The sequence below is a fragment of the Hemibagrus wyckioides genome, linkage group LG22 (assembly GCF_019097595.1).
Source record: "Hemibagrus wyckioides isolate EC202008001 linkage group LG22, SWU_Hwy_1.0, whole genome shotgun sequence".
Taxonomy (NCBI): Eukaryota; Metazoa; Chordata; class Actinopteri; order Siluriformes; family Bagridae; genus Hemibagrus; species Hemibagrus wyckioides.
The window spans coordinates 12,891,715-12,909,733 of record NC_080731.1 but is presented as its reverse complement, the minus strand read 5'-3'; the positions used below and the strand labels follow the sequence as shown (position 1 = coordinate 12,909,733).

Below are 18,019 nucleotides of genomic sequence, written 5' to 3'. Positions count from 1 at the left end.
AAACATCAGCAATGTTGGTTTGAGTCTCAGCTCAGACGTGAGCTGGGTGTCCGATTTTATTCAGGACTTTAAAAATGCGTGATCAGATCATGTTGAATGTATGAAAATTAAGTGTGTTCATGTTATTCAATTAAATCATGTGGAACCTATGTATGCATTTAAATTAAGTAAATAAAATGTTTATTTTCTAACTTGAGTTTTTAGCTTGTGTATTACAGTATGTCTGAAAACTTCTCTCTCTCTCTCTATCTCTCTCTCTATCTCTCTCTCTCTCTCTCTCTCTCTCTCTCTCTTCTATCAGTGAAATCCTGTTACGCCAGGAAGCCGTGGCAGAAATCCTGTCCTCCGAGTCGGTTGTAGTGCCCTCCATCCAGAATCTGCTCACTCGACTGCCAGACCTGGAGAGAGGTCTCTGCAGCATTTATCATAAGAAGGTACAACTGGTGGAATTGCCTCCTTTACCAAAAGACTTTGTGCTGGAGAGAAACTCTAACTCTTCAGCAGATGATGTGATTTTGCTCACACAGCAGCGCAAATCTAATTTCTTTCTTAAAGTTTTGCAGACGGTTTCTGGGTATTTGTGTTGCAAGTTACAGGCAACCGAACATTCTAAATGTGTTTGGTGCAGCCTATCAAAACAAGCTAGTTTTTAACAGAGCAATGAGACAGACCTCCGTTTTATTGCCCCAGGCCCAGAATTTTTGCTCAGATCTGATGAACATAAAGTAAATTTGAGTTAGCTGTCTGAACTTCTTCTTCTTCTTTCGGCTTTTCCCTTCAGGGGTCACCAGAGCGAATCATCTCTCTCCACCTATCCCTATCTTCTGCATCCTCAACACTTACACCCACTAGCTTCATATCTTCATTTATTACATCCATATACCTCCTCTTTGGCCTTCCTCTTTTCCTCCTGCCTGGCAGCTCCATGTCCAACATTCTCCTACCAATATACTCACTCTCCCTCCTTTGGACATGTCCAAACCATCTTAACCTGGCCTCTCTAACTTTGTCCCCCAAATGTCCAACGTGAGCTGTCCCTCTGATGTACTCGTTCCTAATCCTGTCCAACCGTGTCACTCCCAAAGAGAACCTCAACATCTTCAGCTCTGCGGTTAGCTGTCTGAACAAAGCCACAAAAAACAGCCTTTATACCCCCACTCGTGGAAAATGAAAATGTTAAATCTAAAATAGTTTTACAATCACAAAACACCTCAAATAAAGCAAAATCTGAGATATTTGGAGGAGCTTGCAATTCTTCAAAATGACCTCTGATTTATGATTCCTGTGCTTGCAATTTTGCCAATTCAGGTATTTTTAAGGTGTTTTTGGCCACAACAATCACAGAAAAACTGAGATAATGACTGTATAGAGTTTGTTTTTATGTAGAATCCCATAACAGTGTTTCACTATGAGTTTAAAGAATACCTTCTTAAGGATCTTTTGATAATACACTATCACACTCTTTAGACGCACTCTCTGGATCACTTAGTTCCTGTTAAATTGTATATTATTAAAAGACTATTCCTAGTATTAGAAAATATAGTTTGGAACTTTCTGAGTGTTTTCTAATAATCCTAATCATTCAAACATGACATAAGGCTGGTGTAGAAGGTCATTGCTTTCTTACCCGACTTCTCACCTGTTTTAAAAGTTTGCCCTGTTTAGTGACCATCAGAGCTTTAAACAGATAAATTGACCACAATTATTGTTTTCATCTTCTTTAATGGTCTTTCCTAATGAAGCTGCACAAGTTAAATTGGTGAATTTTAACTGCAGAAATTGTGTATATAACCCCAATATTTCCCAATATAGGAAATATTACCCCATATTCCTATAAAAAATATGGATTTAATTTAGAATCAAAAATGTATTGGTTTAAGCCTGCCAAGAAATTTGTAATTAATGGACACAGTTGAATTCTGCCTTTTGTTTAATTTCCTCTGGAGTTTCTATAAAATGAAAACGTGTCTCATGCTTTTTTCGAACTTCTTACCTTTCCGCAGTGTGTGATGGGTTCCGCTCTCATAATTAGAAAGCTGTAATTTCTCTCTCTGTGAAAATTCTCCTCTGATGCATTCATTTCCAGAGTGAGGCAGGTGGGCTAAGGGGAAGGTGCTCAATGGTGTGTTTCTTTCACATGGCCCTATTTGCATAATGACAAGAGGCGTAATGGATGGTGTACAGAGAGACATTGTTTGGAGCTCTCTGTACGCTAGGAGGTAGTTCTGCTGAAAGTTTGCCCTTATTAACCTGCCTTCACCTGTCTGTTTCGCCTGTGTCATTCAGTACTGCACAGATATGATCTCTGTTAGATTTGACAGAAAGAGAAATGCCTGGTGTGAGGAGAAGGATAGGGGGGAAATACAACCTTGTCTAAAGACATATATTATAAAATGCCATTTCAAAGGTTACGTTCCTTTAAAGATATTTGAATATCTTGTAAATGCTCCTTCAAAATTTGCTGAAGAGACAGATTAAGTCTAGTCCTAAAAATTGTGTGTCTAATTGAGCTTTTTGGTTTTACCCTTGGTCACAATTTTCTCTTAAGCAGTGCAGATGTGTTCAGTAGAAACACCAGAGTGAAGTGCACTCGTCAAGTCACACTTGTTTTCCATCTTTGACGCTCTTGTGTTTTGATAAGCACAGGACAGGAGAACATCTTCCTCATCATTATAATTAGTGGGGATGGCTAGTACTGAACTAAAATACCACTGGGAAAATAGGCTATGTGTTTATAAATGGCAACAGAGTTCAAGCTTTAATTGGCTCTTGACATTGCAAATGAAAAACAGTGGTTTGCGTATTAAATATAATTGGGCTTGTGCTTGATTTGTATATCCATAAATACCCTGTGTGAAGAAAAACAAATTAAAATGTTCCATGTCCTCAGTTTGCTTACTTTATTTTTGTGTATTTTTATTTCTTAGTGTTCCACTCAGGAGTTTTACCTCATCAGCAGCACGCTGTCTCGCCTGAGTGCAGAACTTCAAGCCCTCGTACCTGCCATCCAATCACAGCTGAGCTCCGCCCTCCTAAAGAGCCTGCTCCTGGACACGCCCCAACTCCTCAGCCCTGCCCTCAATTTCCTCAAAGTGCTCAATGAAAAGGCTGCCAAGTGTGTGAAAGCTATGAGTAAAAGAAGCTATGCTTTCCAAGAAAATCGTGCACAGGAAGTGTATTCCTAGTGATAATGTATCTTAGCGACTTTAATAGAATAGTAATTAGAATAAAATATAATAAGCTTAAGGTATATTAGTAATCTGTGGCAATTGTTGAAAAGAATAAAAAAAAATCTATGAAAAGATACACTTGAAAACTTTTTATTAGATGTTTTATAATAATATAATGACTTTTTAAAAATTTATAATAAAACTTATTAATTAAGACTTTTGTTTGTGATGATACTATACTACTATATATGTATATACTATATATATATATTCTTTCTCAGGGCTGGGAATAAAACTGAGCTTTTTGAAGACCTGACTGATTTTCCTGTAATTAAGGAAAGAAAAGATGAGATTCAGGCTGTTCTCTTAGAAATTATGGAACATCGGCGAGAATTACGCATCGTTCTTCGAAACCCGTCACTGGATTACACCACTGTGTCTGGACAAGAGGTACAAGTAGAGACACATTTCCATATTTTTGCCTCTTTCTAGAATGTAAACAAATGAACGTACACTCCCTATTTTTGAGATACATTTACTATGTGTCTATGCTGTTGCAGCCAACTTTAGAATTATTGGCATACTCCATTAGAATGAGCACAAATTAAGGTCATAAACTGAATATGCAGTATGAGACATTTAAACATTATACGGCTGCTGTTGTTTTATTTGATACACTTTCTTTTCAAACTTTTTATATTTTTCTTTCTGTAAAATACTGGTTTCAAAAAGATCTGCACCTCCCACACACAATGTTTGGAGTCTTCATAAGAGAGAATAACAGCATCAAGCCTCTTCCTGTAATGTCTAACAAGGTTGAAAAACACTTCTAGACTTGGTACATCTTAATATTCTGGCAGAATCAACCAGGTTTTGGAGAAAAATAGATTGACATTTGGGGAATATTTTAATGTCATCAATCTTCATGAGAGCTGGTCCACTAAACATGCAACAGCCTGAAAACATCAGACAATCAGGTACAGATAAATCACAGCATGTTAAAAAGCATATAACAATAATAAAGAAACTAAAAACAATAATACGTTTTAAAAAAATATTTTCATACAGATATGCATCAATATACTTGTATAATAAATTACATAAATATAAATATATATTATACAAATGCAAAAAAGGTATCAGAGAGGAGGTGGGTGAAAGGGACTCTTGTGGGTATTATATATTTTCTAACTTCAGCTTTTTTTTATCATGTTATTAAAATCATTATTTATTTACAGCAGAATTCTGGTCAAGGAGTCAGAGGGACACAGTTATCAGATTTCAGCTTTATTGATAGAAGTTTCCCGGGCCATTATTGTTGACTGACTTGCCTTCTGGAAATAAATATATTTAACTATATTGACAAAAATATGAAGGTGAAAAGAAGAGGTGACTAGCTCAGATGGATCATTGATTAAAACCAGTGAACATTTTGATAAAACTAAAACAACCAACAAGAGCTTAAGTCTATTGATTTTCAGCGAAGTTAGATGTATAATCATTTTGTCTTGTATGTTGAATAAAACAACAGCCAGTCTAACCCAATGACCTGCAATATGTGATTTGTCCGTCAACTGATACTCTGAGGTGGTGAGGCTCAGTTCAGAGCAAATCAAATCAGAATATATTTGTAATTCCATTTGAGCATCCATTTTATTCACAAACCATGTTGATAGTCTTCATAATCAGACAGTTTTGCTCTTGTCTGTTCTAATTGACTTTTGTGAGTCAAAGAAAAAGTGCACTTCTGAAATTGTGATATTTGGGTTCTTCACTGCCTTTCTCACCTTCCTCACTGATGTGTCTTCTCCCTGGAAAATGTTAAAGTCTGACATTTAAAACTTTTTTATTATTTTGACTAATAAAATTGTGCTTGGTGGTGTTATTAACTGCTTGTGCGTGTTTTGGTGCTTGTTCAGTTTAATAGCCATTTTCTCAAGCTTTTTGGTTGTCCTCTTAGTATATATACAGTGAGGGGGTGATTTTAAACTTGGCCAATTCCATATTTGGGTCTTTGGGGCATTTACTCTCTTTACACATCGCACATCTTGTACACACAAAACATTTCTTAAATACTGTCTGATTGTCAAAATTCTAACCGTCGTTGCAATCATGTTTACTTATCCTCTTGAGGGGTGCCAATAATTCTGCAGTTGGCTGTGTGTTAAATTTTTGCATTGTTGAGCACAACAGTTACAGTATAATGCTATATTTTGTGCTTAACACAACACAAGGAACATGTGCAGTTGTATCTTTGTGGTTTTGCAATGGGATGCAACAAATATCTGTGAAATAGGACTATCATTTTATTTGTATTATAGTTTTTACTCTTTCTATTTTCAAAGTGGCAGATCCTGACACTTATTTACACATGGTACCATACAGTAACACTTTTTCACCATTGTGCTTTGTCAGAATGTGGAAGGCAAAAGGGCAATCTCTGAAATGTCACAGTTTGTGTGTTGTTCCCAGGCCTGCTTCTCCATCTGTTCATTCCACTCCAAACTCTTGCATAAGCGATGACTTTTGCCTTCTCCTGTAGTGTGCTGACACTGACTGTTTCTCATCCCCAGGCTAAATCGCACTAGTTTTCTGTGATTGTCTTTTTTTTTTCTTTTTTTTTCCTGTTAACACTTCAGCCCTGTTTGGCATCCACAGGTCTGCATCAGAGCTTTGCTCATCAAGCGGGCAGCAGTGCTTCAGTGAAAGAGCTTGTATTTTAATGTAGCAATCAGCCGCCTGAGCTGGGAGGAAGGCTGCACTTACATGAATTATAGCACTGTGTGCTGAAACACTGCATGATAATTTACAGTAAGAGCTGCCCTGTCTGGTACATGCATAACCACCTGCAGTGACACTTTGTGTTTAAAATATTCAAGGATCTTTTTCTGGACTGTTAATTTTTTCCTCAACATTTATATAGGCTAATATTTTTTTTTTGTCACATAAGTACAGAATGTTATTTGAAGGGTACCTGCATTGAGAATGTATAACGTTCCTAATCACTGCATGAATCTTGTATAAGGCTTATGACCTAACTGGAGGTGACATTATACTTGTTTTGACTAGAATCTTTCAATTTTGCTTCAAAAATTGAACAGTATTGAGAGGTCCTCACATTTTCTGTAGAAATTAATTATAGAGTGCTTTATTTGGTGGTATTAGCATCATGTTTAGATTTACCCTTGGCCTTGTGGTTGCTTTAAATTTATTTATTAATTTATGCCTTTATCACATATACTTGATGTGTATATATAATTAATTTCAGTTCCTATGGTGGTGGCTGGTTGATGGTGTTGGTTGATAGTGTCTTGCATGTAGGATGATGATGATGATGATGGTGGTGGTGCTGTTACATGGGGGAATTTGAGGGCTGGTGAATGGTGGTGGTGGTGTTTGTTGATGTGGTTTTACATGTTGGATGATGTTGATGGTGGTGGTGGTGGTATTTGATAGTGATAGTGGTGTTGGTGTTAGTTTGATGGTGTTGGTGCTGCTGGTGGTGGTAATGGCAAGTATGCAAGGCGTTGTGGAAGTAGGTGCCGCATAAAGTCATGAACCAAAGTCTCCGAAAATTGCAAGAAATATATTGTTGAATTATAACTGAACTAAGGTCCTAATGCACATATATACACTATATTGCCAAAAGTATTCGCTCACCTGCCTTGACTCGCATATGAACTTAAGTGACATCCCATTCCTAATCCATAGGGTTCAATATGATGTCGGTCCACCCTTTGCAGCTATAACAGCTTCAACTCTTCTGGGAAGGCTGTCCACAAGGTTTAGGAGTGTGTTTATGGGAATTTTTGACCATTCTTCCACAAGCGCATTTGTGAGGTCACACACTGATGTTGGACGAGAAGGCCTGGCTCTCAGTCTCCGCTCTAATTCATCCCAAAGGTGTTCTATCGGGTTGAGGTCAGGACTCTGTGCAGGCCAGTCAAGTTCATCCACACCAGACTCTGTCATCCATGTCTTTATGGACCTTGCTTTGTGCACTGGTGCACAGTCATGTTGGAAGAGGAAGGGGCCAGCTCCAAACTGTTCCCACAAAGTTGGGAGCATGGAATTGTCCAAAATGTCTTGGTATGCTGAAGCATTCAGAGTTCCTTTCACTGGAACTAAGGGCCCAAGCCCAGCTCCTGAAAAACAACCCCACACCATAATCCCCCCTCCACCAAACTTTACACTTGGCACAATGCAGTCAGACAAGTACCGTTCTCCTGGCAAGCGCCAAACCCAGACTCGTCCATCAGATTGCCAGATGGAGAAGCGCGATTCGTCACTCCAGAGAACGCGTCTCCACTGCTCTAGAGTCCAGTGGCGGCGTGCTTTACACCACTGCATCCGACGCTTGGCATTGCACTTGGTGATGTATGGCTTGGATGCAGCTGCTCGGCCATGGAAACCCATTCCATGAAGCTCTCTGCGCACTGTTCTTGAGCTAATCTGAAGGCCATATGAAGTTTGGAGGTCTGTAGCGATTGACTCTGCAGAAAGTTGGCGACCACTTCGCACTATGCGCCTCGGCATCCGCTGACCCCGCTCCGTCAGTTTACGTGTCCTACCACTTCGTGGCTGAGTTGCTGTCATTCCCAAACACTTCCACGTTCTTATAATACAGCTGACAGTTGACTGTGGAATATTTAGGAGCGAGGAAATTTCACGACTGGATTTGTTGCACAGGTGGCATCCTATCACAGTTCCACGCTGGAATTCACTGAGCTCCTGAGAGCGACCCATTCTTTCACAAATGTTTGTAAAAACAGTCTGCATGCCTAGGTGCTTGATTTTATACACCTGTGGCCATGGAAGTGATTGGAACACCTGATTCTGATTATTTGGATGGGTGAGCGAATACTTTTGGCAATATAGTGTACATAGATGCAAGCATCTTTATTGTGCTTGTGATATTCTGGTGTCTCTGGGACGTTGGCATGTGTGTCAGCATGTTATATTATTGCACTAATCCTTTGACATGTCCCTGTTTACTGCCATGCTGTATTCAAGCAAGGAGCTGATGTGAGCCACTAATCTCTATTCTCTGTTCCCATGTTATTATGTCAGTACATGGAGGCAGGAAATAGAAACAGTGCTTTTAAAAATTGTAATACCTTTTCTTACACTGTCAGATTTCCCTTTTCAGATGAAGGCTGGAATATTTTACAAGTATCTCTTTGACTGACTTTTTCTTCTGTCTTCTCTTCTCCTCAGTTTCTCATTGAGGTGAAGAACAGCATGTCCTCCATTGTCCCTTCAGACTGGGTCAAAATTAGCAGGTAGGTTGTGCCATTCACTGCAGCGCTGCGCTCGCATTCACTAGAAAATGTAAATGTGTCTCTAATCAATCTGTTTTTTTTTTTCCCTGTGCCTCTCTAGTACCAAACTGGTGGGTCGTTACCATTCTCCCTTCATTGTGGAAAAATACCAGCATCTGTTGCGGCTGCGTGAGCAGCTGGTTATAGACTGCGGCAGAGAATGGATCAGCTTCCTCCAGTGTGTATATCATGACCTCTAGGATCACTTTAAGTGGCCCCTTCTCTCATTTTCTTTTTTTTTTCACTATTCTGTTTTACTCTGAGTGTAGGCTCGTTGAACAGTTTTTACTGTATGCGTAGTGTACAAGCCTCCTGATTATAGAGCCAAGCTGTTGTGCCTTTGGGTTGATGCAGGCACTCTGAAAGCCATCACTGAACATAGACCCTTTGACCATTGACTGCTGCTTCATTTTATTCTCCTTCTCATTGTAGGCTATTTGGGGATCATTACTACATCCTGAAGAAAGCAGTGGGTTACCTAGCAACCGTTGACTGCCTCTTTTCATTGGCTCAGGTTGCTAAAGACAACAATTACTGCAGGTGTGGAACTCCTTCTGGCACCTCCCACTCTGCACATTTCATCATTTATATTATTTGATTTAAATATCACTTGGCTATTAATTTTCTAATTCCACAAGGAACATAAGCAATATGTGATGTATAAACCATGGATGGTGAAAACTGTTGCTTTCTTAACCAAAGAAAGACTACAAGGACATCAAAACCATCATTTAATCTCCAAAGTGTAATATTTTAGATTTGCTGTTTGCACACTTCTCTATGCAATATAGTCTCTTGTATTGTGGTGATTTATTTTTATTGCATTTTAATGTTGGCTGAGAAAGTTTCCTCTCAGCATTCTTTCTATTTACTTTGTCTCTCTTCACTAAGACTAACATATTGCCATCATTTGGGTTTCACTTGCTGGCATTAATGCAGCCCAACAATCTAGTACAATGTATGCTCGTAATGAGGTAGACAAGAAAAGGTGTCATGCGGTGGAACCCTATTTTAAAGAAAATTATGTATACGTTTATTTTTATTCCTTGTCAAGCTAAGAAATGTAAGGTAAATAAGCCAGATTTTGAGGTTTTTGCATTTGTCAAAAAGATACAGAACAACTTGAAGCCTAGTGCTTGCAGCACCGGTGCCATAAAAAGCACATGTTCTCCTCTCGGATAGAGGCTGATTTTTGTCTTTTGTATTTTGTGAGAGGTGTTTGAAACCTCCTTATATAAGCGTAGGTTGAGGATTGAGAGTGGGGGGACCCCAGAGGGCTCTATGTGGCCAGCAGCAAGCTCCAGCCCGCCTCCGGAGCGTACGCAGCCAACTCCCTCTGCTTCTCACAGCCTGTGTGGGGGAGTGGATTTGACTTTGAAGGCTGAGGTTTTTACGCCAACTACACCCCCATCCGCTCAGTGCTGCCACCCCCTTCCTCCTGTTCCGCATAGCACCGAAGATTCTCCTTACGCTACACTTCGGGATGTATATATTTAGACAATCACACGAGTCCAGCGTTCTACACGCCTTGAAATGTTTCTTGTGTCTTATGTAACATTGAGTTCTGGTGATGGTGCCTTAATCATGAATGTAATCTCCAGTGAAATCTCATGCTACATATTTACTGCTGTTGTCTGGATCTGTGTTGGGTGCAGGCCAAAGGTTCTGGAGCAGGAGGGCCACATAGTGATCCGAGAAGGCAGGCATCCAGTCATCAACATGCTGATGGCGGAGCAGGATCAGTATGTGCCCAATGACACTGATCTTCAGGTGAGAACTGATATAAAGATATAAATGATTTTTACACCCATTAATCATTTTATCAGATACCCCTACCATATGGGTGCACTCTGTACTCTGTAATTACTATATCCTCTAGCCCATATGTTGGATTGCATCGTTTTTCAGCTTTCCTTTACCCTGTTTATTGATGAAACGTGACCAACAAAGGATGCTTTATAGCAGCTCAGCACCCATTAAACAGGGAGATATATGCAGAATTAGACCAACTTAAGATGTCTACTAAGAATCTGAAAATGAAGCTATGGGCATAAAATGATATCACATTGCTTTCATCTTGCATTTTCTGACATCTGAAATTTCATTAAGAAATGACAGTTAAGTGGAACTGTGGAAATCAAGACAAGATCTGAACATCTTTCGGATAGAACTGCCAGTGTGCTGGACAGAAGGGAAAAACAGATTCATCAAATTGCAGCAAGGACATGTAGGAAGGCTTAGTTGACACAGGAGCAGTTGGGCGCCCTTCTACTCTTGCAGGGTTGCTTACACAAATATGATCTGCATGGAAGAGTCATCAGAAATAAGTCTTCCCTGTGAACTCATCTCTGAAGTATGCTAAACCTCATTTTGTTGCAGATGCATTTGAGAAACAAGGTCGATGGACTGATGAAACGTTTAGTGTCTGTTGAGTCATCTTTAGAAAAACAAAGGAGTAGCATTTGAGGAAAAGGAAGACATCTGTGGTTAGGAACAGTGGTTATCTTAAATATACTGTTATAAATAAATATTCTAAAAAACATAAGCACTTGCATATGGGGCATTACTAAGTACTGGCTTAATGGAGTTAGTGTCTCAGAGGGTGCTTTTAGTTTTTCACTTCAAAATCAACAAGTGTCATTAGTTTTATTAGTTATGTGTCACATATATGAACCATATGGGTCCTCACCTCCTTTTTTCCCCCCAAAATGTCTGCAGTGCCATTAAAGCTGTAAATGTATGTAATATCCAAATTCTTTCATGGAAACCTCTTTTAACGACTGAGCTGTTTGTTAGCATGAATGATGAAACGCTTGTTTGACTCTCAGAGGTGTGTGTAAGTGTGTATGAGGCAACTGTCGGAGGATCCTCCCTCTGCACTGCAGATGTGCTGATGTGTAGTCAGTGTATTAGAGGAAGTGATCAGTTCTAATGATGAATGATAATGAATCTTCTTAATGAAGCCCAGACACAGCGAACACGATGATCATTAACGTCGGGATGCTTGGTGGATTCGCCATTGCACATGCGTAGTGCTGTGATGATTCAAAAAATATTTCAATAAGAAGTTTATAAGTAATTTTATCAAATGCAATGTGACATTATATTGTTAAATTGATACAATTCATGTGCAGTGAGCTGTTTGGGAGTCAAAAGAATTAACTCTTTTTTGAAAAGAATTAAGCATGGCTATCAAAAGTATTTAGAATATGCAAAAATCATTTATTTATCGTTTCATCGTGTTTATCTCCTGCTTTATATCTGATGCCATTAATGCAATTATTTTTGTATATTCCCTGCAGCTCCTCCACTAAATCATAGTCAATCAGGACTTAAGTGTTAGTGCTGTGTAGAGAATAAACCACTACACGAATAATATCTGGTCAAAAGTGTTCTGATCCCTATCCATAGAGGGAGCTTTAAATGGGATCCAATCAGTATTTATTTATTCATTCATTCATTCATTCATTCATTCATTCATTCATTCATTCAATCAATCAATCAATCAATCAATCAATCAATCAATCAATCAATCAATCAATCCTGAATGTTTTTTGGTCATCTTATTTTTTCACTTGTAAATAATTTATTATTGCAATTTTGCCCCTGCTAGTTTCCTCTTATTCCCTTCCTTTTATCATCTTTTTATTTTCATTTTGTTGCACTTTTAATGTGCGAATGTGTTATACACATAAAGATATAGTAGGTGTTACCGATAAAAAGGCCACCATGTATATATTGGTATGCCACAGTCATGCATTATTCCAGGCTTTATAACTATGGACATTTGTCTTCAGGATTTAGAGTTCAATGTAATTCAGTGTAATCCATACAGCAGTTGTAACAATTTCCATCTATAATGCTATTGATTCACTGTGTCAGGAAGCATACTTTTAAGAGCAGAAATGAAAAGATCATTATTTATAACAAATATTGATCTCTGCTTGAAGAGTAGACCCTTTGAAACTTTGTTGCTTGTAGGGGTGTGTGTGTTTGTGTGTGTGTGAGAGAGAGAGAGAGAAACATGTAGCTGAGGTTCTTCAAAAACACATTGAACAGTGTAAAATACACAGAGGAGACCTTTACCACCGGCTCAGCACCTTCACCACCATTCACACCTATACTCGGATTTATTTACCCAGTTGGAGAGAAAGAGAAAGAGAGAGAGATTGGACTGCAGGGTTTGGTTATTGCTGAGGTATTTAGATACAGCTGGTGGGCAGCAGTGTTGATATCAGGACAGTCTGTCTTTCTCACATGCAGGTTAATCTGTTTTTCCATGGAGAAAATTAAAACATAAGCCTTTCTATTGTACAGGTGCCAATTCACCAGTGTGTCTTTTTTGTACTCCTTCTTTCTCATTTTCTCTCTCTAATCTAATATCTCTAATCAGTCTCTCTCTCTCTCTCTCTCTCTCTCTCTCTCTCATGTGCTCATAATCTTCAGTATTCTTTAGTATTTGTGAATTCATTTAACATAATGTTGGCCTAGCCCATTGGTGCAGATTGTCACAATCAACATCATCATCATCATCATCATCATAATAATAATCATCATCTATTGGATGGCAGATCTTGGTGTAGTGTGCACTGGGATGCAGTCTCTCCATACTTTATAACCCTTTATAAAGCTGGCTATTAAGATGTTGGTAAATAGAATGTCTTTGTGCCGGGCCTCAACTTTCTGAATTGCTTATTTTCTAAACCAACAGATAATTTGACCAAAAACTCTACCCTATATTCTATGGTATTTCTTTTTTGTTTCACTACATATTCTGTGGTGCAGATACTTATTCATAGGACCAGACTCATAACCCATTATTAATTCTTAAGGGACAAAATTATGACTATTATCTGTCCACCTGCAACATAGGAAATACACTATATTGCCAAAGGTTTTGGGACACCCCTCTAGATCATTGAATTCAGGTGTTGTTTTTCAGGGGTTGTGCTCAGCCCCTTAGTTCCAGTGAAAGGAACTCTTAATGCTTTAGCATGCCAAGGTATTTTCGACAATTTCATGCTCCTAACCTTGTGGGAACAGTTTGGGTATGCACAAAGCAAGGTCCATAAAGACATGGATGAAGTCAACCCACTTTTGGGATGAATTAGAGCGGAGAGTGTGAGCCAGACGTTCTCGTCCAACATCAGTGCCTGACCTCACAATTGTGCTTATAGTGCAAATTTAAATTTCCCATAAACACACTCCTAAAGCTTGTGGAATGCCTTCCCAGATGAGTTGAAGCTGTTATAGCTGCAATGGGCGGGTCAACTGCATATTACATTCATGTCATGATGTCCCAAAACTTTTGGAAATATAGTGTATAAGCTTACAGGTTTCCTCACAGATTCAGAATAAACAGAACTGAAACACCGCACGCACATAGTGTCACAAACACCACAGCATTCTGATGCAGGGTAACTCGGTTCAGAATTGTGATTGAAGCTGTTTATTTATTTTGTCAGAGCTGCTTTTCCAACTCAGGGGTCACAGTCACAAGGGTTTTATTACCAGTGGCACAACTTTGTTTTGAACCTTCCACACACTCTTTTTTTGGTTCTTCTTTCAGTCTTTTGTGTTTCTCCAGGACTGGATTATCAGTCTAGACCACCACATTTATCACCGCCAGTGTTTTCAGCTCTCTATCATCTATCACTCTCTTGTGCTGGTTCCCTGTTTGTTGTTTATCTGTCTGGATCTGGACGTTCCAAAATAACTAGGCTTTCTGTTTTTCTCCACTCTCCTCTTTGGGCACTATGTATAGTTTATACGTTTATACAACTTTGTTGCAGTTACTCGTATTGTTCATTTTATTATCTAAACCTACCATACTTGTCGATTTGTAGGTGTGCAGTTACTGACTGTAGTCTTTTTTGTCACTTTGCCCAATTTATTAGTCTCCTAAACCATTAATGTTAAGATACTTGGTGGATTTGCCACTGCACATGTGTAGTGCTGTGATAATTCAACAAATGTTTATAAGAAATTTTATCAGATGCAGTGTGACAATATTTTGTTAAATAGATGATAAAATTCATGTGCAGTGAGCTGTTTGGATGTCAAAAAATTTCATTCTTCTTCGTAATTTCATCGTAATTTGCACCACCTACAGTGTGTGTATCTACATTTATATGAAACTCTTTGAGATCAGAAACACGGCTATCGAGAGTATTTAGGACACAAATAAAAATAATTTATTTATTGTTTTTTCCTTCTGCTTTATACACAAGGCCATTAATGCAATTATTTGTGTATATTGCCCGCAGCTCCTCCACTATATACACACACACACACACACACACAAATGAGCGCTATTCATGTAGGATCAAAGTCAATCAGTTAGTGTTGTATAGAGAATCATCCACTACATAAATAATATGTGGTCAGTAGTGGTCTGATCCCTATCCATAGAGGGAGCTTTAAATGGGATGCAAACAGTATTTATTTATTACTAAACCCTGTCAATCAATCCTAGAACCAACCAACAATTCCGCAAAGTCCATCATTCAAAAAATATTAAGGAATTCTATGACTAGAAATGAGGAACTGAGATAAAATCGAGACAATTAAATGATGAACTCCTAAGGGGTACTAACAAGGTAGGTGTGTGTGCTGTACTGAATAATATAGTATTCAGTGGTGGTCTTATATTAGGGCCTAGTGCAACGAACCCTATTCGCAGAGCAGCAGATGGACTACAATGAGTAATTGTATGCACATAAATTGCATCTGCGTAATGGGTGTACCTGATTTAATTAACCAGCGACCGAATATGTATGAAAAATTAGTTAATGATTTCTCATTTGAGACACTTCTACAAACCATGAATATTATGTTCTAAACATCTAACAACAAATTTTGAACAAGGCTTTACCTCCAATGGCTTGAGAAGTACTTTGAATTGCATAGTTAATTGAGTCTTTTTGTTTTTCTGATTTTTTTTGTACTACTACAGTTATTTCCTTGAACTGAAATAGATGTAGTAGTATGCAGACACACACACACAATCATTCCTCTTTAGCCTGCCGCTATTAACAACACAAACCTGACGTCTCGTTTCAGGTGATATCATCCATGTGGTCTGTGTCCACCTTCTAACTCTGACCTCTCTCTACCATCATGTTTTACGGTGTCCTTTTTAACATTCTTATCAAGTTGGCATTAAAGCCAACTTCCTGTATAATGAACATCTGCACTTGTTTACTCCACATATGCTGTGGAAATGTTTGATTTGAACAGTGCATTAAATTAATGACTTGACAAGTGCAGCTATGCCATTCATCACAGCTGTTCAATTTTATTGTCCTAACCTTTCTTTTAGGGTGGGGGCAAGCGAGCCATGATCATCACTGGACCCAACATGGGGGGAAAGAGCTCATATATTCGCCAGGTGGCTCTTCTCACCATCATGGCCCAGCTGGGATCCTTTGTGCCAGCCAGTGAGGCATCATTTGGCATTGTGGATGGCATTTTTACAAGGTATTGTATTATGTGTATATATGGATCTTGGATGATTAAATTAATCAATATGGCCTTCAGTATATATATGGACAATATTCTGATTATTGATTTATCTGCCTACCTATGTATCTATCTATCTATCTATCTATCTATCTATTTATTTATTTATTTATTTATTTATTTATTTATGAATAAATCTTTGAGCTGAACAGTGGCGCAGTAGGTAGACGTTAGATGGAAGACCTCACAGCTCCAGCTTCCCCAGTTCATTCCTGAGTCTGGGTTAGACTAGGTGGAGTTTAGCTTGTTCTCCCTGTCTGCCTGTAGGTTTCATCCGGGTTCTAGGGTTTCCTCTGAAAAACATCCCATTATGAGAGTTGGCTAAAGCTGAAAAACATCTTGGGAATAAAAGTGAAGGTCTGGTGACCCTCCCTGTGTTTATCCCGCTGTCATTCTGACTGTTCCTGGGATAGATCTGGATCAACCATGACCTGCCCAGGATAAAAAGTTAGGAGAAGAATTTTAATAAACCTATTAATTAACATATTTTAATGGATTCATTGATTTTAGATATTTATTTTTGTGTTTATAAAAGCATATATTTCTGATTATCCATGCAACTTTTAGCCTACAGGTTGATCTTTTGTGAGTTTTGCCTAGACCACTTAGTGGATATTTAAAGAGTTATAGCAAAGTCTCTGTAATTCTCTGAGTGAAGACATGACAAAGCAACACCATGTGCAACCTGGTGTTCTTGTTCACGGGCATGTACAATGCACAACTTCAGTCTTTACGTTACATAATCGTATCTTCTAATAAAAGATGTTCAGATCCCTCACGCTCTCTTCACGATCCCTCCCCCAGTCTTCAGTTTCCACACCCACATTAAAAGCCCACCTCTCACCAACGAGATCTCTTTCAAAGTACATTGATTATTTCCACCCACCTGCTCTCCTCTAATGCAGAACTATGCTTTCCTCCCTAATGGTTACTGTATTGGGAAATAAGGAGCCGAGACAGAGTAATGAAGCATTCTCAGTCAGGCACGTTGAAACGCTCCCTGCTCGACAATATACTTGTCATTTCTCTCAGCATGCACATTGCTATTGTTCTCTCATTTTCTGCTTGTTAAATGGGCGGGTTGAAGAAGGACAGCTGACAGTTTGGGCCTCAGTGGCCATGACAACACTCAAGAGTTCGGGTAGACTTCAGGCGTCTGGTGGAAATATCTAGAGTTGGAGGAAGTGAAACCATGGCCACTGGCGCAGGTGCTTCAGTTTACTGTAATTAGCTCGGGAGGTATGCACTATTAGGAACGTACAAATCAATATGGTTCTTTTTGTGGTCTCTCTTGTGTCTGACGCACAGGGTTTCACTTTTACACAAATTTCTTCAAGTACAACCTTTAGAAAGCTAGAGTCCTTGAATAATTGGAAATCGGTTAGACATTTTGTAGAAGAAGAGTGAAAAGAAAAGACGAGTAAGAGAAGAGTATGAAAGAAGAATGGAAAGTAAAGAGAAGTAAAAAAGAATAGAAGAGGAGGAGAAAGGGAACATATGAGAAGAAACAGGAAGAGAAGGGAAAAGGAAGTGTGAAAGGGAAGGAAAAAGGAAAAAAACTAGAAGGAAAGAGATGAGAAAAAGGAAGAGAAAATGGAAAAGAAGAGTAGGGGGGAAAAGAAGAAAAGAGAAGGGAAGGGAAAAGGAAAGATTAAATGGAAGGAAAAGAAGGAAAGGGGCGAACAGAAGGTAAAAAAGAGAAATTAAACTAAAGCAATGAATTACAAGAGACAGAAGAGACAAAAAGAAAAGGGAAGAAAAGGAAAGAGAAGTGAAGGAGAAAGTAAGAAAAGGGGAAATGGGGAAAACATTAAGAGAAAGGAAAATAAAAGAGAAAAAAACAGAAGAGTATGAAAAAGAAGAGAAGGAAAACAACGAGAAGGCGAGATTAATAAATAATTATATAGATAATATAAATTACATGAATAATAATAAAGGAAAGACATGCAGTGAATTGCGTTTTCATCTGTCTGTAACATTAAAATTGAATCAAAATAGACTAAGAAT

General features: G+C 38.6%; 1 protein-coding gene across 2 annotated transcripts in view; it reads left to right on the top strand.

Moving 5' to 3' along the window:
* Positions 1–18,019, top strand: part of msh3 (mutS homolog 3 (E. coli)) — a 66,996-nt gene that overhangs the window by 27,110 nt on the left and 21,867 nt on the right. For both annotated transcript variants that reach the window (XM_058375507.1, XM_058375506.1), the window contains exons 13-20: positions 302–434; positions 2,928–3,115; positions 3,452–3,620; positions 8,388–8,452; positions 8,553–8,669; positions 8,924–9,031; positions 10,147–10,261; positions 15,813–15,970. In XM_058375507.1, the coding sequence (XP_058231490.1) occupies positions 302–434; positions 2,928–3,115; positions 3,452–3,620; positions 8,388–8,452; positions 8,553–8,669; positions 8,924–9,031; positions 10,147–10,261; positions 15,813–15,970 (1,053 nt within the window). The remainder of the gene's footprint in view (positions 1–301; positions 435–2,927; positions 3,116–3,451; positions 3,621–8,387; positions 8,453–8,552; positions 8,670–8,923; positions 9,032–10,146; positions 10,262–15,812; positions 15,971–18,019) is intronic.